The sequence below is a fragment of the Pinus tabuliformis genome, chromosome 4_2, assembly GCF_031772625.1.
Source record: "Pinus tabuliformis cultivar Carrire ecotype Pingquan chromosome 4_2, CPIR1, whole genome shotgun sequence".
Classification (NCBI taxonomy): domain Eukaryota; kingdom Viridiplantae; phylum Streptophyta; class Pinopsida; order Pinales; family Pinaceae; genus Pinus; species Pinus tabuliformis.
Genome location: NC_142304.1, coordinates 397685719 through 397702569, shown reverse-complemented (window position 1 = coordinate 397702569; position 16851 = coordinate 397685719). Strand labels below are relative to the sequence as shown.

The window sequence follows — 16851 nt, the reverse complement described above, 5'->3', positions numbered from 1 at the left end:
ATCTGCTATATTTAATATGAAGCATGCTCCATTTTACAACCATATTTTCTTGCTGATGAGAAGAAATTTTGCATCAGCATGCTTTGTTCAACTGAACGCTCTCATATGGATGTGGTAATGTATCCACATATGATGAAATTGGAAATGTTTGGAAAAAAATGCATGTTGCCTCTGGTTTTCCTTTTAGTAATTTGTTTTACTCCTCATGTGTAACCATTTTTAATCACCATATGTAAATCACATCCAGCAAATATGGAATTTTTAGTGAATTCATCGTGTTAATCCTCTCACTTCCTAGAAAAGCTTCAAGTTGAAATCTTGACCTAGGATTCTTATGGTTAAGCATGCAGTGCATGGCCTAATTACATCAAAACGTGTCAGATCCAAAACCAGGAGAGAGAATATTAGACATGTGTGCTGCTCCTGGTGGAAAAACAACTGCAATTGCAATGCTTATGGAAGATAAAGGGGAAGTCATTGCAGTTGATCGCTCCCATAATAAGGTGAATATTGAACTTTTGCATTTGGATATATGGCATTTTTGTAGTGCAACTTTCTGTTTGTAACCCCTTTTTAAGATTTTCTCGAGGATGAGAAAATTTGCATACTTGAGTTGTTATTTGGCATCAACTTGATGACATAGCTTAAGCCATGAAAGTGGGCAATATCTTAGTTTGTTTAAGCCTGTTCCACATAACATAATTGATTTTGAAATAAGATGGTTTATCAGAAATATAGATTCATATTTTAATATTTCCATATCTTCTTGAAATTCCTTTCATTTGGAATAGCAAAAGAGGGAAATAGAAGGCATTGAACTTCATACCTACTTGATCATGGTAATAAGCTGAGTTGTGAGAATATATAGAAACAAGACCCCTACAAGAATATTATGATTACATCTGAATTAAATAAAAGATGCAGTTCATTATGTAAGCCTTCTTATTGGGTCCTGTTGGTGATTTTTTGGCTTGTAACAAGTTCAAGCTTCTTCTGATAGATATATTTCTTGTTTCAAGTTTTTTACTATTATACTGCTTTTGCTCAAGATTCTTTGACTGGCATGATGACAAGTAAGCCACATTTTAGAGTTTTGTCTCAAACCCCAAGAATTGCTTTATCTAGAAAATACTTCTAGTTTAAAACTCAAAATGATTAATGGGACAATTCTAGAGGCTTCTGCTGGCTCTTAATGATTAGATTGTCCAGTACTAGATGACTTGGTGTTATCTGCTAGAAATTTGCAAATGATTGAAGACAGTAAAGCAGATTGATGCAGTTCTATGTCAATGATTAGTGTAATGAACTGGATGCGAATTTCAAAAAGCACCGTGATAGAATGGAACATTATTTATAGTTTTACAATTACAATGTTTGTACATATTCAACTGCAGTCTTGGTTTAGTCATGACTAAGTTGCATGGTAAGGGGAAATGTAAACGTGTATCTCAAACGGGAACACTGTAAATGTGACCCCCTAAAAATCAGGAAATGGGGAATGTGATATATATCTATATCTATATCTATATCTATATCTATATCTATATCTATATCTATATATATATATATATATATATATATATATATATATATCAGCAAATTAAACTGAAACTTTGGAAGAAAACAAAAAAGTTTTAAGCTTTAACATTATAATTTAGAACACGGTTACAGATTCATGAATAAACTAGCACGTGCCAAATTCCAAGTCCCAAGAAAATTATACTACAACAAATACTTACATATCATCGAAATCATTTCCTATATTCGGATCCTCATCATCAATATCCCTCTAAGCATTAAAATATGATAGAAAAAGCTCAACATATCAAATCTAGATTTTGCTCAAGTGATGAGTTTCTTTTACTAGGGTCATGAATCATGATAGAGGAGTTCAGCAATCGATGCCACTAACATCAAGGTACATAGAGGGTTTGGTTCTCTTGAATAAATGCTAGTTCCATACCCTCATACATGACAAAATCCAATGGAAACATTGCGCTCCTCCCAATCCTAAAATCCCAAAATTTGTTAAGTCTGCTGGATTTTGAGTGGGATCTAAATTTCTACTTTCTTCATATGAAATCCAATGAGTTTGGAACCACTCAAACACCTTGAAACAATTAATGGTAATATTAAAAACTTAACTAAAATATTTTAACATTACCATTAATTACATAGCATATTCTTAACAATTCCATTAATTAAATAGCATTAGTAGGGACCTAGGGTTGAATATTAGGCTGCCCCATTTATAAATTACTGTTTTCATAAAAATAATTTGCATTCAGCCCACATGTGCCACACAAGCATGTTGTATGGCCTGAAATGTGCTGTATAGCGCTTAGAATGCGTTTTCGAGGGGGGTGCAGGGGGTGAAACACGTTTCAAACTCGTGAAACATGTTTCACCCCCAGAAACACATTTCAAGTGCATTTCAGAGTTCCCATACTGAGATGTGCTTGGTGGGGGTGGGGAGGCATGCGCTTGGTGGGGGAGGAGGAGGGACACGCTTCTAGAAACACGTTTAAGGTGCGTTTTGGAGTCCCCCTACTAAAATGTGGTTAGTGGGGGGAGGAGCATTTCCTACAGCATAGAGTCATAAATATATCTACTTGCAAGCATTGGCTTTTGTTACCTCTGACTTGAGTACTTATGTCTGCATACAATTCCCCATGTGACATACGTAATGTAAATGGTGTGGGGATAGAAGTTTTAGCAGATGTCGAATAACCAATGTCGTTATAAATGATTGCAATTGTCTTAGTGTCTAGTAACAAGCCTACAAAAGGTAATGCAATCCATTAGAGAATAGTGAACGCACAACTTGAAATACATATCATAGTTAATAAGATTTGCTGATATTCAAGTTTAGTGTTGGAGAATAGGAGAAGCTGAAAGGAGGCTGAGATAGCAAGTGATTTGCAGCAAGGCTGAGAGAGCAGAGACCCTCTACCCTCGGCCTAAATTCAAATCTTCCCTTGGCCTAAATTCGGTCTCCAGAATATGCCCAAAAAACTCGGCCTCCCAGAATTTCGGCCTGACCAAAATATGTTGCCCAACAACTGCACAATAATTTGGCCTGCCTACAAAATGCTGCGTAGAAAAAAGTAACTGATGAGAGTTTTAGAGAGAGATATGCAAGCTAAAGAGAGAGATCTTCATCCTTCTTCTTCTCCTTTGTCCTTCACTTGGATGCCCAAAAATTATCTTGTTGTGATGAGATTGAATGGTGCTCTCTTATGGGGGAGGTCGAATGTCTTAATATAGATGTTTTGCCTCGTCAAATGGGTGTGTCTCTTCACTGAGACTGACTTGACTTGAGGGAGGGCCGACTTACAAATTTTGGAGCCAAAAATTTAATCTTCAAATTTTCTCTTTTAAATCTGACATGAAGAACATGTCTTACAATAAATATTTCAAGGACTAAATAATCAAAATGACATTAATAACATGTCTTACAAATTCTTTATACATTACAAGGGCTAAAATACAAATTATGAAGACCGACCATAGCTACAAAATTCAACACTCCCTCTTAGATAGGGAGGTATTCATAATGACTAGACAGATGTTCCTCTTGTGAACAAATTTCCCTAATAAAAGGCTATAACATATCATCACCATAATCGGGTCACAAATGTGACACATGGTAATCCAATAACATCAACCATATACCACAATCGGGTCAAATGTCTTTGACACATGGTAATTCAATAGCATCATCACAGTTCCATCATTTGGGTAAGTACCTCAAACCTATGGTATCTCCTCACCATAATATGGGTCGGTACTTCAGACACATGGCACATCATTTAGCATCAACTAGTCACCATAATTTGGGTCAATACTTGACACATGGCATCCAGACTAGTCTTGGTTCATCATAATTCAGGTCAACATCTTGACACATGGTGAATTGCAAAAGGCCACACTCTTAATAGTGTAATTCAGTGCCTGATGCTAAATAAACTTATTGCTTTAGGACCATTCTTCCTAATTCAGGTCATACATGACACAAGAAGAATGTTAGTCGTCAGACCATTCTCCCTAATTCAGGTCATAGTACTTGATACAGGGATAATCTCGCTAATGCGAGTCACAGTACTTGACATAGGGAGAATGTCAGTCCATGATGCGATGTCAACACTTTCTCTCAGTGAGAGAGACATTCTTCACAAGTCCAAGCTTGTCTATGAAGTATACAAACTTTGTACGGGACACAGGATTCGTCAAAATATCTGCGATCTGCTCATCCTTGGAAACATACTAGAGCTTCTCCGCTCCCTTCTGTACCATGTCATGGATGAAGTAGTACTTGATCTCGATGTGCTTTGACCTATCATGGAACACTAGATTCTTTGTCAACTTCACACAACTTTGATTATCACAATATATTATAGTTGGCTCGGGCACATGATCAAACAGTCTCGTGAGTAACTTCCAAAGCCATACTGCTTCACAACTCGCCAAGCTAGCTACAATATATTCTGCCTCAGTAGTACCAAGTGCGATAGATATCTGCTTCCTGCTCATGAATGAAATCATAGCAAAACCCAAAGTGAAGCAACCTCTGGATGTACTCTTCTCGTCTTCAACACTGTTAGTTTCTGTAGCATCGGATGTGTTCTAGCTACGAAATTTGGTGGAGAGGCTAGAATACATTAGATCTCCAAATCCCATAAATCGTTTATGGAAATTCCACCTAGAAGTGTCTCAATTAGATTATTAGTTGTTTTTAAAATATTTCCTAAGTCTAAACTTAGGGAATATGGTTAATTAATCAGTATTAATTGAGATAAGGTGAGAATCATTTAGAAACTCACATGAATCAACTCCAAGATGATCCTAGCCATTGATTAAGTTTTAATCTTGGCCATTGGTGCTCCGAAAGTGGATTATAAGAGGAAGTCGATGGGCACTTGGAGAAGACACTTCTGTAATTCGATTTTCTCAGCAAATCGATTTCTAGAGAGCAACAACAGTTGCCAGAGAGCTAGAGATCGAAGGAGGGTCAGTGAGGGGCAAAGACAATAATCCAGAGGAAGTGTTCCAGATCCAGAGAGGCAACAACAAGGGGCCGAGTTATTCCTAGTGAGGCAGCGTAGAGGACTACGCAGTTGCTTTAGAAGCAATTCGATTTTGCTGGAGAGAAATTCGTTTTCAGTTCCAGAGGCCGGGCATAGGGTCTAGAGTGCCGGAGAAGAAATTTCCTCAGCAGAGGTAGGAGAATGACTTCATCAGAGGTAGTTCAGGGCTAGATGTCATAAGTTTTGCACAAAGCAATGTAGAGACTGAGGCACAGGGTCGAGGAAGACGAATTTCTGAAGAGAAGTTGTGCGAGGATTGCTTGTGGAGGAAGGGTAATTCTCTCATATAATTTTTCCCATATTTTCTTGCTGTTTGGATTGCCAGTTGGGTATCCATAGATTGTACTCAGATTTCACTGCTGCATGATAAAATAAAACCCTCATTTGCTGCACTGGTTTTCCCAAGTTGGAGTTTTTCGTGGACATTTGTCCAAAAATAACGGTGTCATTTTTATTGTGTGTGTGCGCTAGTATTTTCTCAGATTCCAACCCTATTATTTCCGTGGTTTTTATTTGTGAAGGATGCAGTGTGATTTATTTGATTTTTGTCATAGCAGATAAATTGTTAAAATAATTAACAATTAGAAAAATAAATTCCAGTTGTTGCAATAGGATTCCTGTTTTGGAATTTTCACATGGTACCAGAGTGCGAGTGATCAACCAGGAAGGTCAGAAGCAGAGAAAGCATTTCGTTGCTTAGAGGGAGCAGCAGGCCGAAATTCTTAAGGCAACGCAGTGCTCAGATAGGAAGGTTGAATTGCTAGGCCAGCAGTTCGATTTTTAGTAGTAGGGGTGCAGAAAATTTGATTTTCCCAAGAGTGATTCCAACAATTAGAGGGAGCAACTGCAGTTCAAATTTTTTTGCTAAGTAAATTTTTGGTTGGACGCAGAGGTTTTTTGGAGCTGCAAAACCAACATTGGGTGGAAGAGAAAAGCACACATAGTAGAGGGAGAATTTTGTCTCAGGGGACTTTGAGTCTCATAAGTTTGATTTTTCCTTGCAGATTGGTAGTAGTTATGAGTAGATCTTCTCACTCTATAAGCGAGTGTGAGTAGTGTTTACCTTGCCGCCTACACCTACCTACAAGTTAGTGAGAAAAGCCTTCAACTACACAAGGTGTGGTTGGTGGCAGGGAACTCAGAGAAGGGGCTATCACACTAATCCCGACTCTCTCTAATTGAGCTATCTCCTAGGTTAGCTAAGGGGGGTGGTCCCTAATGAAAAGTTAAGTTAAAATATGTGAGTTTCTAGGAGAGTGTTATAGTGAAAATGGATTACTTTTAAGGATTTACGAGCAAATATAAAGTGAGCCACTTGAAATAACAATGCCAATCATTAATATGACAAAAACCATAAAACCAGTGCCTTATAAGGAATTTGCTCAAAGTAAAATGCAATGCTCTCAAAAGAGAAAGCGAAGTAACCCTGAAATGTAAACAAATATTGTTAGCAGAAGATATGTAAGATACAAAATGCTTTTGAGATAATCAACTTTATAAATCAAAACATGTGAAACATATTTTGTCAAAACCCAAAAATTAGTAATAAACTTGTAAATGTAAAAGAAAGATAGTGCTAAACCAAGACATCAATATGCAATTAGACTTGAAGCATGAAAAGAAAGCACTTGTTTGAAAGGATTACAATACTTGCTTTTGGAATAGACTTTGCATATGAAAACTCAAACCATCAACAAACAAGTAAAGTAAATGTAATGGAAAGTTCTCTTGGTTAATTTGATTAATTATCTCTACAACAAGATTACAATTTAACTCTTCAATCCCCAGATCTCACCCTCGCCCAAAGATATGGATCTCATAGTGAGGAGTCAATAGAGGAGTACTTCCTACACTAACATGCCTAGATGAAATGCAAATTGTGTTAATTCCCCAAATTAAAATAATGCTACATGCAAATTCTTCAAAGAGATTGATTTGCAATGCTTGAAAATGAAATAGTGTTCAACATAAGTTGCAATTATAACTTCAATTGGAGGAATAAAATTAGCTTACAAGTGATGCATGTGTCTCATTAATGAATTAAAATGATACAAGTAATTTGCTTGAAAGTAAAATTTGTTTCAAATAGAGAATGACAATATTTTGTTCCAATATTCAAGATAACAATGTAGCATAAAATTGAAGCATGTATTCAAGTGCTCATGAAGCAATTTACGAAGGTAAATGGAAACGAATCAAAGTTTGTTAAGAATATAAAATGCTTGCATTTAAATGATGAATTGCCCAAAGTAAAGTGTAAGCTTGTAGCTTCAAGCAACAATGAGATAGAGAATGCAAAGCTCAAATGAAATTGTAACAAACTTTAACTTAATGAAATGTGATAGTGAGGTTGTGTTAATTCCCAATTAAAGCATGCAAGTGAATGAAGTATGAAAGCTTAAACCATGCAAATGTCAATCCACTCAAGAGAAGCCTCCCTCTAAATGGGGAGATAGGATAACATGGGAGAAATCCCAAGCTCCCACAAGCAAATTAGATATTTTATTAATATTACAATGAGAAGAGGGCTCTTCAAAGTCCTCAACTAATCTTCAGGGAGAATCTTCACAATAATTGCTTGAAACTTGGACACTAGACCTCCTTTCTTGAGAAAGTAGTGACAAGATTTCACAAAACTTATGCAAGGGAAACAAGGTGTGAGTTTCCTCCAAATGCCCACGAATTAGAGAGGAAAATGTGCAGCCGTCTAGTGAACTAGACTTTGGCCAAGATAAGCCTCAAAAGGGCTCATGGCATCTTTGGAAATCAAACCCCCAACACTTGCCAATGGTCCTGCAAACACTTGTTAGATGTCGCTGGAGGCTGCTATTCAAAATCTACCACACAAGAGTTAGCAAACAATCCAAACAATGACTACAAAATAAGTTAAGTAAAAAATCAACAAGATAAAATGTATATGTACAATTGTAATTTACAAAATGCTAAGCTAAAGAGTGAGAATAAACTCTCTTCTTTGCTTAGCCATCTTCAAGCTCTTAGATAGCAAATGGAAGAAATGAAGTACAGTGTCTTTTAAAAGAGATTTAAATTTAGAATTTCTCGGCTTGTGTACAAGCTATGTGCCAAAACCCTTGCCAAACCACTTTGTAAGTTCAGACTATGAAGGCTCAAAGAACAAATGAGAGCTCCTTTAAGAATGTATCAAGAGTGGGCTGGTCTCTCCAAAGATTTCCCCTCACGCTTGATTTTGTGATCCCAACAAGATGTTCCCTCTACAAAACTTCAATCAAGAATTAGTTCCATATAGATTTAGCAATAAACAATGATAAGAAACTCTAGAGATTTATTTAAAACCAATTAGAGCATTCGATACCTAGAGCAATGTTGTACAAAGCGGGGAAGAAACGGGGACGTTTTTTGGAAGCGGGAACGCGGAAGCGTCATTTTCCAAAAATCTGGGAAATGAAGCATTTGCTATATAGATATATATATTTTTATATTTTTTTGCATTTATATTCAAAACAAACATCCCAAATACCAAATTAGTTGTAGAAGACATGAAAACATGCATATTTTTGCATTAATCAAGATAGATATGGCATCCATGATTCCATTGTAGTTATTAGTATGTACATCAATGATTAATTGTTCCAGCATCAACCATCTATATTTTAGCAATTACAAACATACATCAAATTTTTAAGCATATTATAAAACATAAAACATTTAAGCATATTATGATTTATCTAGCAAGTGAGCAATTGTCAACATTTGTCATGTCCAAAATTCAAATAATACTGTTTACAAAATAGGTCACTTGGTCATCGCCAAGATAAAAAGGTTCAAATTCACAAGCCTACAAGTCTAATGATTAATCTATGACAAAAGTAGTAAATTGTGAATATATCTACTAATCTATCCTTCCACCATGAAGAGAACGTGGCAGCGAGCCTCCATGTGGTGGCAATGAAGAAGATGGTCCCTGTGGAAGTTGTGGCACTAAAACTGATGAAGACGAACCCCTTGTTGTTGGTGTTGAAGCATGGAACCTATGAACCAAGGGATCAGATGGGGGTGGTATCTCAACTCGATCATCATCATCCTAGAGTTGCTCAAAAAATCCATACAAAAAAAAACCACTAGTTAACAAAAAAAATTAAAAACATGAATTAGAGAAATGCTTTATAAGCAAAATTCATACCACAATGGACATACCTAGATAAGAGCATCCTCTAATTGCTCTAATCGCAACACTCCATCCTCCAAATTGGGCTCCTCTGGATTCCTGTCCCAAATCTTAAGGTCTTTATTAGTCTTTGCATCATCACAGTAATGGGACAACAATCGCAAGTTGTAATGAACATAAACCAAGCTCTCTGCCCAGTCTAAACTCAACCTATTCCTTTTAACACTGTGGATGAAAGAATAAGAGCTCCAACACCTCTCTGCAGAAGAAGTGTTTACCACCTGTGATAGCACCGGCAAAGCCAAAGTCTGTAGAAGTGGAGTGTCCCCTCCATGCATGTTCCACCACTCAAGAGAAGAAAAAGTCTCTCGATCTCTAATTGCATGCATGGTCCCAAATGGACCAGTGTTAAGCGTATAGTTGCTCAACTGTCTCCGTACCATGGCAGCCTCCTCCTCATCAGGGACTAATTTACTCAATGCAATCATATATTTTTTGTGAACCTCTTGATCTTGGTGTGGTTTTCTCTTGCTTCCCCTCCCAGGTGCTGGTGTTGAAAGCCATGATGGATGATAGTATTTAGGTGTCAAAACATATGCTAATGCATGCAATAGAACATTTAGCATTTCCCATCGGTTTTCCACCTCTGCATGAATATAATTGTACAAGGTGATATCTCTAGGCTCAACAATGTCTTTAATCTGCCCCAACATGCTATCCATTTGCTCATACACCTCCCTAATTATTGGTCGATCTAAATCTCCAAACTTGATCATGTAATAAATTGGTTTGGTGAATTGCAAAACACATTTAACCTGTGACCAAAAGTACATGTCAAGAATAGTGTCCTTGGCTACATTAGCACCATCTCTATCAGTGTTAATTTCATTCCATGTTTCAGCACACACCATATTAGTTAAAGCTTGTCTCACCTTCACTAGCCGCCTAAAGGTGAGGTAATAACTGGCAAATCTTGTCTTTGCAAATTTAAGCAACTGCAACTTGGAGTAAGTGCCATAGAAGTAGTTTACCCTTGTATGCCCTGTGATGAATTTAATGAGTTGCTTCCCTCTCCTGTAAAGCTCATTAATCCACCCACATTCTTTATGCTTCACAATATCATGCATCAAAAGGTTCAATGTGTGAACCAGACACCCAAACCAAAAGATGCGTGGATGAGTACGCTAAATAATTTTTCCTGCTTCCTTACAATTTGCTGCATTATTTGTGATCACTTGAACCACATTATTCGGACCAACATCTTTGATTGATTGCAATAGGAGATCTGCAATGTTTTGGGAAGATGCACTGATGGAGGAGGAGTCATGACATGTAATAAATATTGCACCACTAGTAGAAACACGAAGAACATTTATCAAATGTTGGTTTCTAATATTTGTCCACCCATTTGATACAATGGATACCCCACAATCTACCTACTCATTTGTAAAACGTGTCAAAGCTCTTTGAACCTTTGCTTTTTCTCTTTCTAATAGCACTGTTCTAGCTTTCTCATAGTTGGGGGACTTGTATCCTTTTGGGGCTTCATTGATGGCCTTTACCATTTCATGCCAATAGGGAGAGCGAAGCACATTGAATGGTACACCGCAAGCACAAAGAAATCAGACTATCTTTCCATCCGCATCATCCGTCCCAGCAACATTCAAGAAATCCCTTGTTGTTCTTTTACCTCCAGAGCTTCCAGAAGTACCATGAGGAGATGAGCTAGCAAATCTAGAGGTTGCATTTGATTCAGAATGAGTTTTTTGTTTCTTGCTTTTTTGTTGTGCAACCTCCTCTATTTGGATGTATTTTCTTCTTTGTTCAGCTGAAATGTTTGGGCAAATTTATATCCCCACATCACCCTTTTTGTCATCACTTTCGATCACCCCACAAAGATGGCTCGTCACACGAGCATATGAACCACTAAATGGTTTTCCTCCATGACAACCACGAGGGCACAAAAATTTGTAGCTTCCACCACCCTTTCCCCCTTCAAGTTTGGTCACATAGTTCCACAAGGGTGTTAATGCAGCTTTCCCCTCTAGTGTTTCAGTGTTCCCTTCAGGTTCAACTTCATCCCCTTCCTCTTCAAACCCTTCCTTCTCATCATATATTGGGTCACTCATATTGGGACCACTATCCTCTTGTGCTTCTTCCCTTCTATTTCTACTCCCCCTTGCCATCATTAAAACCAAAAGTGGAATGATACATAGAAGCCAAAAGAATACCATCTTGGAATATGGATATAGGTGGTGGACAACCTCCAATTAAATGAGCAAGTAGAAAGAATGGGAAAGAGTAAGAGAGGGAGGCGAAAAATACAAAAAATGTCAAAAAAATAAGGGAGTTTGGGGTTTGCACTTACCTCTTTAGCTCTTGTAGATGGAAGTCCTCCAAGCTCCTACTCCAAACTCCTCCTCCTTCTCCTAGCTCCTCCTCCTTCACTCCTCCAAGCTCTCCTCTCTTCTCTTCTCCAAGCTCTCATAAACGCAATGTGAGAAAATGAGAGATGAATGGGGGGTTAAATCCCTTCATTCCTCACCCTAACCCAAGGTGGACCCACCCCAACCTTTCAAAAAAAAAAGAAAAAAAAGAGGTTTTTGGCGCGCTGCGGAAACGACGGAAGCATGAGCGGAATCAGTTGCGATCCAAACTGATCGGACCCCGAAGCGACGTGCTTTGTATGGCCGAACCGTCGTACGAAACGCGTTTCGGAAAAACCGAAACATGTTTCGGCCACATGCTTCCAAAAATGGCAGGAAGCGTGTTTATAATCCCGAAGCACGTTTCGGTTTTTCCGAAACATGCTTCGTATGGCGATTCTCCCACGCATCTGTACGGATCGCGGATAGGGGTTTCGATCTAGGGGGGGACGTTTCCTGCAACACTGACTTAGAGCATACTTCTAAATCAAGTGTCAACGCAAGATAGCTCTACATTAACAAATCTACAAGAGCATATGGAAACAAATTAGATCAAAGCATAAGTAAAAAGAATTATACCAATGATCAACAGTTCATCACACTCCCAAAGAAGGAACACCTCATGAATGAAACCCCAAAGTCTTTAGTCAACGCAAGATAGCTCTACATTAACAAATCTACAAGAGCATATGGAAACAAATTAGATCAAAGCATAAGTAAAAAGAATTATACCAATGATCAACAGTTCATCACACTCCCAAAGAAGGAACACCTCATGAATGAAACCCCAAAGTCTTTATTGATATTTCTGAAAGTGCACAAGACAGCGGCGCTTTCGCAAGCACATAGCTAGTAACAATCTGATACAAATGAGAGCTCAAGGCTATATTATATAGAACTATGGGATCCAATCCCAATGTAGGAGTGATTAAACAAGTGGCATGAGATGACAATCCCAAAGAGAAATTTGAATTTGTTGAATGGAGCTCCAATGCCAAGTGTAAAAATCGAATTCTGGCAAGTGGACATCATTTTCTTCTTCTCTTATGTGCCAAATTCGAATTTTATGATGGAATGACAAGTGTATATGGGTGGTAACCCATGTGGGGACAATTTCCCACAAAAATCTCCACCAAATATTCCCACAAATCCTTCCAAATGTGCATTAACTTCACAAATTCGAATTTCCAAGTAAGCAACTTTCTCATTTAATGCCATAAATCCGATTTTATTTGAGTACATGTCCTTTCCTTGATTTTAGGAGTCGACATCACCTTGGGACTTAACTTTAACACAGTTGATTCAGTATTTTCGATGCTTCTCAGTTGCAGAGTTGCAGTTGCAAAACCAACAGATGAGAGGGAGTTGCAGTGCAGATGCAGTGTTGGCAGTGGTATAGCAGGGTCAACAACAACACAAATGCGACATCAGAGTTGCATAGTAGTTGGTGGGCAGCAACAACTAGACATCAACAGCGTGACAGGAGGTGATACAAAGACAAAGTGTTGTGGCAGGATGTACAACGCTAGAGAGAGAACACAGCCCTCGCTAAGAGGGAGTGTTAGTTTCTGTAGCATCGGATGTGTTCGAGCAACGAAATTTGGTGGAGAGGCTAGAATACATGAGATCTCCAAATCCTAGAATTTGTTTATGAAAATTCCACCTAGAAGTGTCTCAATTAGATTATTAGTCATTTTTTAGATATTTCTTGAGTTTAAACTCAGGGAATATTGTTAATTAATAAGTGTTAATTTAGATAAGGTGAGAATCATCTAGAAACTCACACGGATCGACTCCAAGATGATCCTAGCCATTGATTAAGTTTTAATATTTGCTGTTGGTGCTCCAACAACAGATTATAAGAGAAAGTCGATGGGCACTTGGAGAAGAGACTTTTGTAATTCAATTTTGCTAGAAGATCGATTTCCAAAGAGCAACAATAGTTTTTGGAGAGCTAGAGATTGAAGCAGGGTCAGTGAGGGGCAAAGAGAGTGATCCAGAGGAAGTGTTCTAGATCCGGAGAGGCAACAACAAGGGGCGGAGTTATTCCTAGTCAAGCAGCACAGAGGATTGCGCAGTTGCTTCAGAAGCAATTCAATTTTGCTAGAGAGAAATTCATTTTTAGTTCCAGAGGTTGGGCAAAGGGTCTAGAGTGCCAGAGAAGCGATTTCCTCAGTAGAGACAGGCAAAACAACTTTATTAGAGGCAATTCAGAGGCTAGATGTCATAGGGTCTGCGCAAAGCAGTGTAAAGGCTGACGCAGAGGGTCTAGAAGGACGAATTTCTGAAGAGAAGTTGTGCCGGGATTGCTTGTGGAAGAAGGGTAATTCCCTTAGATAATTTTGCCTAGATTTTCATGCTGTTTGGATTGCTAGTTGGGCATCCAAAGATTGTACGCAGATTTCACTGTTGCATAATAAAATAAAACCTTCATCTGCTGCACCGATTTTCCCAAGTTAGGTTTTTTCGAGGACATTTGTCCAAAAATAATGGTGTCATTTTTATTGTTTGTGTGTGATAGTATTTTATCAGATTCCAATGCTATTATTTCCACAATTTTTATTTGTGAAGGATGCAGTGTGATTTATTTGATATTTGCTGTAGCAAATAAATTGTTAAAATAATTAGCAATTAGAAAAATAGATTCTAGTTGGTGCAATATGATTCCAGTTTTGGAATTTTCACAAACAGTCTCTGCCCAATATGCATTTGTATAATGCTACAATTGAATATTGCCATTTGAGACATATCTCAAATCAAAGTCAATCGTACCACGCAAGTATCTCAATATGTGCTTTGCTACAATTCAATGATCGTGTCTAGGTTCCACTTGGAATTGGCTTAATGTGTTCACTGCAAAGCAAATGTCAGGCTTGATGTTAACCAGATACATCAACCAGCGAATCAACTTCCGGTACATCGATGGATCTATCAGATTAGACTCAGAGTCTCTTAGCTTCGTTAGATTTGTAACCGTGGGAATCGGCATTGACTTGCAATCCATCATACCAATCTTCTGCAAGATCTTGATAATATATCTTCCTTGAACAAGAAAGATTTCGCTAGGCTTTTTCCATACTTCTAGTCCAAGATCCTTCATATCAAATTTAGAAAGTAGCTTCCTCTTAAACTGATAATCAAATGCTCCATACTCGTCAGAAATAAGTCATGAACATACAACAATAGCATCACAGGTTCATTCTTCTTGACCCTGAAGTACAGGTTTGGATCAACATCGCTTTTGGAGAAACCAAATCTTGTCAAATAATTGTCAATTCGTGTATACTAGGCTCTTGGTGCTTGCTTAAGTCCATATAAGGCTTTCTTCAACCTGCATATGTGAGACTCTCTACCATGGACCTCAAAACCTTGAGGTTTCTCTAAGTACACTTCTTCTTCAATCACGCCATTAAGAAAAGTAGTCTTTACATCCATTTGATGTAAATTCCATCCCATAGAAGAAGCAATAGAAATAATGGATCTAATAGTAGTGTACCTAGTGATCGAAGCAAAAGTATCATCATAGTCTTCTCCCTCTTTTTGGGAGAAACCTCTAGCCACAAATCTTGCCTTGTATTTGTCAATGCTGCCATCCACTACATGCTTGATCTTGTATACCCATTTGGAGGACACCATTGATTTATCTTCAGGTCTAGGCACAATTTCCCACACATCATTCTTCATGATCAATTGGTATTCTTCCAACATTGCATCCTTCCAAACTTGTTTAGCAGCTTCTTCATAGGTGGAAGGTTCAACATCAATAAGATTAGTCATCAATGCTACATAACCAGAATACCTCTTTGGCCTCTTGCTTTCCTTGAAGGTGCAACATGGTGCTGCATGTCCTTTAGCTTCCTGCAAAGTGGATCTCAAGCAAGCTGGCCTTTTCTTGATTTCAGAAACAATTGGGTCCACTATTACACTTGGCCCTTCTAGCTCTTCTTGATGATCAATGGATGTTCAAAATGACTTGATGGATTAGATCCTTCTTTCTTAGGAGCTTCATGTTCCTCATCTTCATGAGTGTCCATTTATTTAGACTTCCAATAAGCCACATTCTCATCAAAGGTCACATCCCTGATCACTTCAACTTGTTTTTGTCCTAGAATATATATTCTATATGCCTTTGATGATTCACTATAACTAATGAATATTCCCTTCTTTCTTGAATGCTCTAATTTTCCTCTCTTATCTTTAGGAACATTAATATAAGCAGGACAACCAAATATTCTTAAATGGCGAGGGGTTTTTGTCCGATGATCTCTTCTTTAGAAGTCTTGTCTTCCAAGATTCAATGAGGACTTCTATTTTGAATGTAGACAACAATCATTGATGTTTCTCTCCAAAGAAACATAGGCAGGTCTTGGTCATGCATCTTTGCCTTGATGGATTCTTCAATTGTTCTATTCGTCCTTTCACCAATTCTATTATGTTGTGGATTATAGGGTACTATCAGCTCCTCTTAATCCCAGCTTCTTTGGAAAAGGCAACGAGCTCCTTGGATGTATATTCTCCTCCATTATCATATCTATGTTAGATTTTGTAGCATTAGACAAGTGTTCTAGTCTCAATTTGTTTCTAAGAGGCTACGGAACATAGGATATCCAAAACCCAGAAAAGGTTTCACGAGAAAAGCTTGCAAAATGCCTTAATTAAATTAATTAGCCATAATTTAAATTTTTCCGAAGTCTAACCTAGGAAAAATGGTTAATTAATAGGAATTAATTAAGGAAGATTGAGAATACTCTAGAGACTCACATGGATCGAGTCTAAGATGATCTTAGCCGTTGATGATGACTTAATCATGGTTGTTGAAGCTACAACGAGAGATTATAAGAGAGTCGACGGGATGGAGATAGAAACAGTTGCGAGAGCAAGAGCTAGGCAGATCGAGCTACCTAGTGTGCAGAGATTCAACGAGGGAAGAGTTCGAGCCAGAGAGGGAGATGCATCAGTGATTGAGGGAGCAACAACAGAGAGTTCTGGTGAATTTTCAAGTGTCTCTCTAGTGCCAATTTGGCAGTAGAGAGGAGGTCGAATATTTCTGCAGAGAGGGCCACATAGCCAGTGCAAGTGAGCCAAAACCCTAGTGAGAGTGCCGGAAAGGGAGTCATTTCAGTTGCTGGAGGTTGGGAGATCAACCATAGGGCAAAGCGATTTCATTCCAGAGGCAGAGGGAGGCAGGACA

General features: G+C 38.1%; 1 protein-coding gene across 1 annotated transcript in view; it reads left to right on the top strand.

Annotated features, from left to right (window-relative positions):
* Positions 1-362: 362 nt before the first annotated feature.
* The window catches only part of LOC149169626 (rRNA (cytosine-C(5))-methyltransferase NOP2C-like), a 251675-nt gene continuing 235186 nt past the window's right edge, over positions 363-16851 (top strand). The window contains exon 1 of the mRNA XM_089427134.1: positions 363-503. Coding sequence (XP_089283260.1) covers positions 411-503 — 93 coding nt within the window. The 5' untranslated portion in view covers positions 363-410. The remainder of the gene's footprint in view (positions 504-16851) is intronic.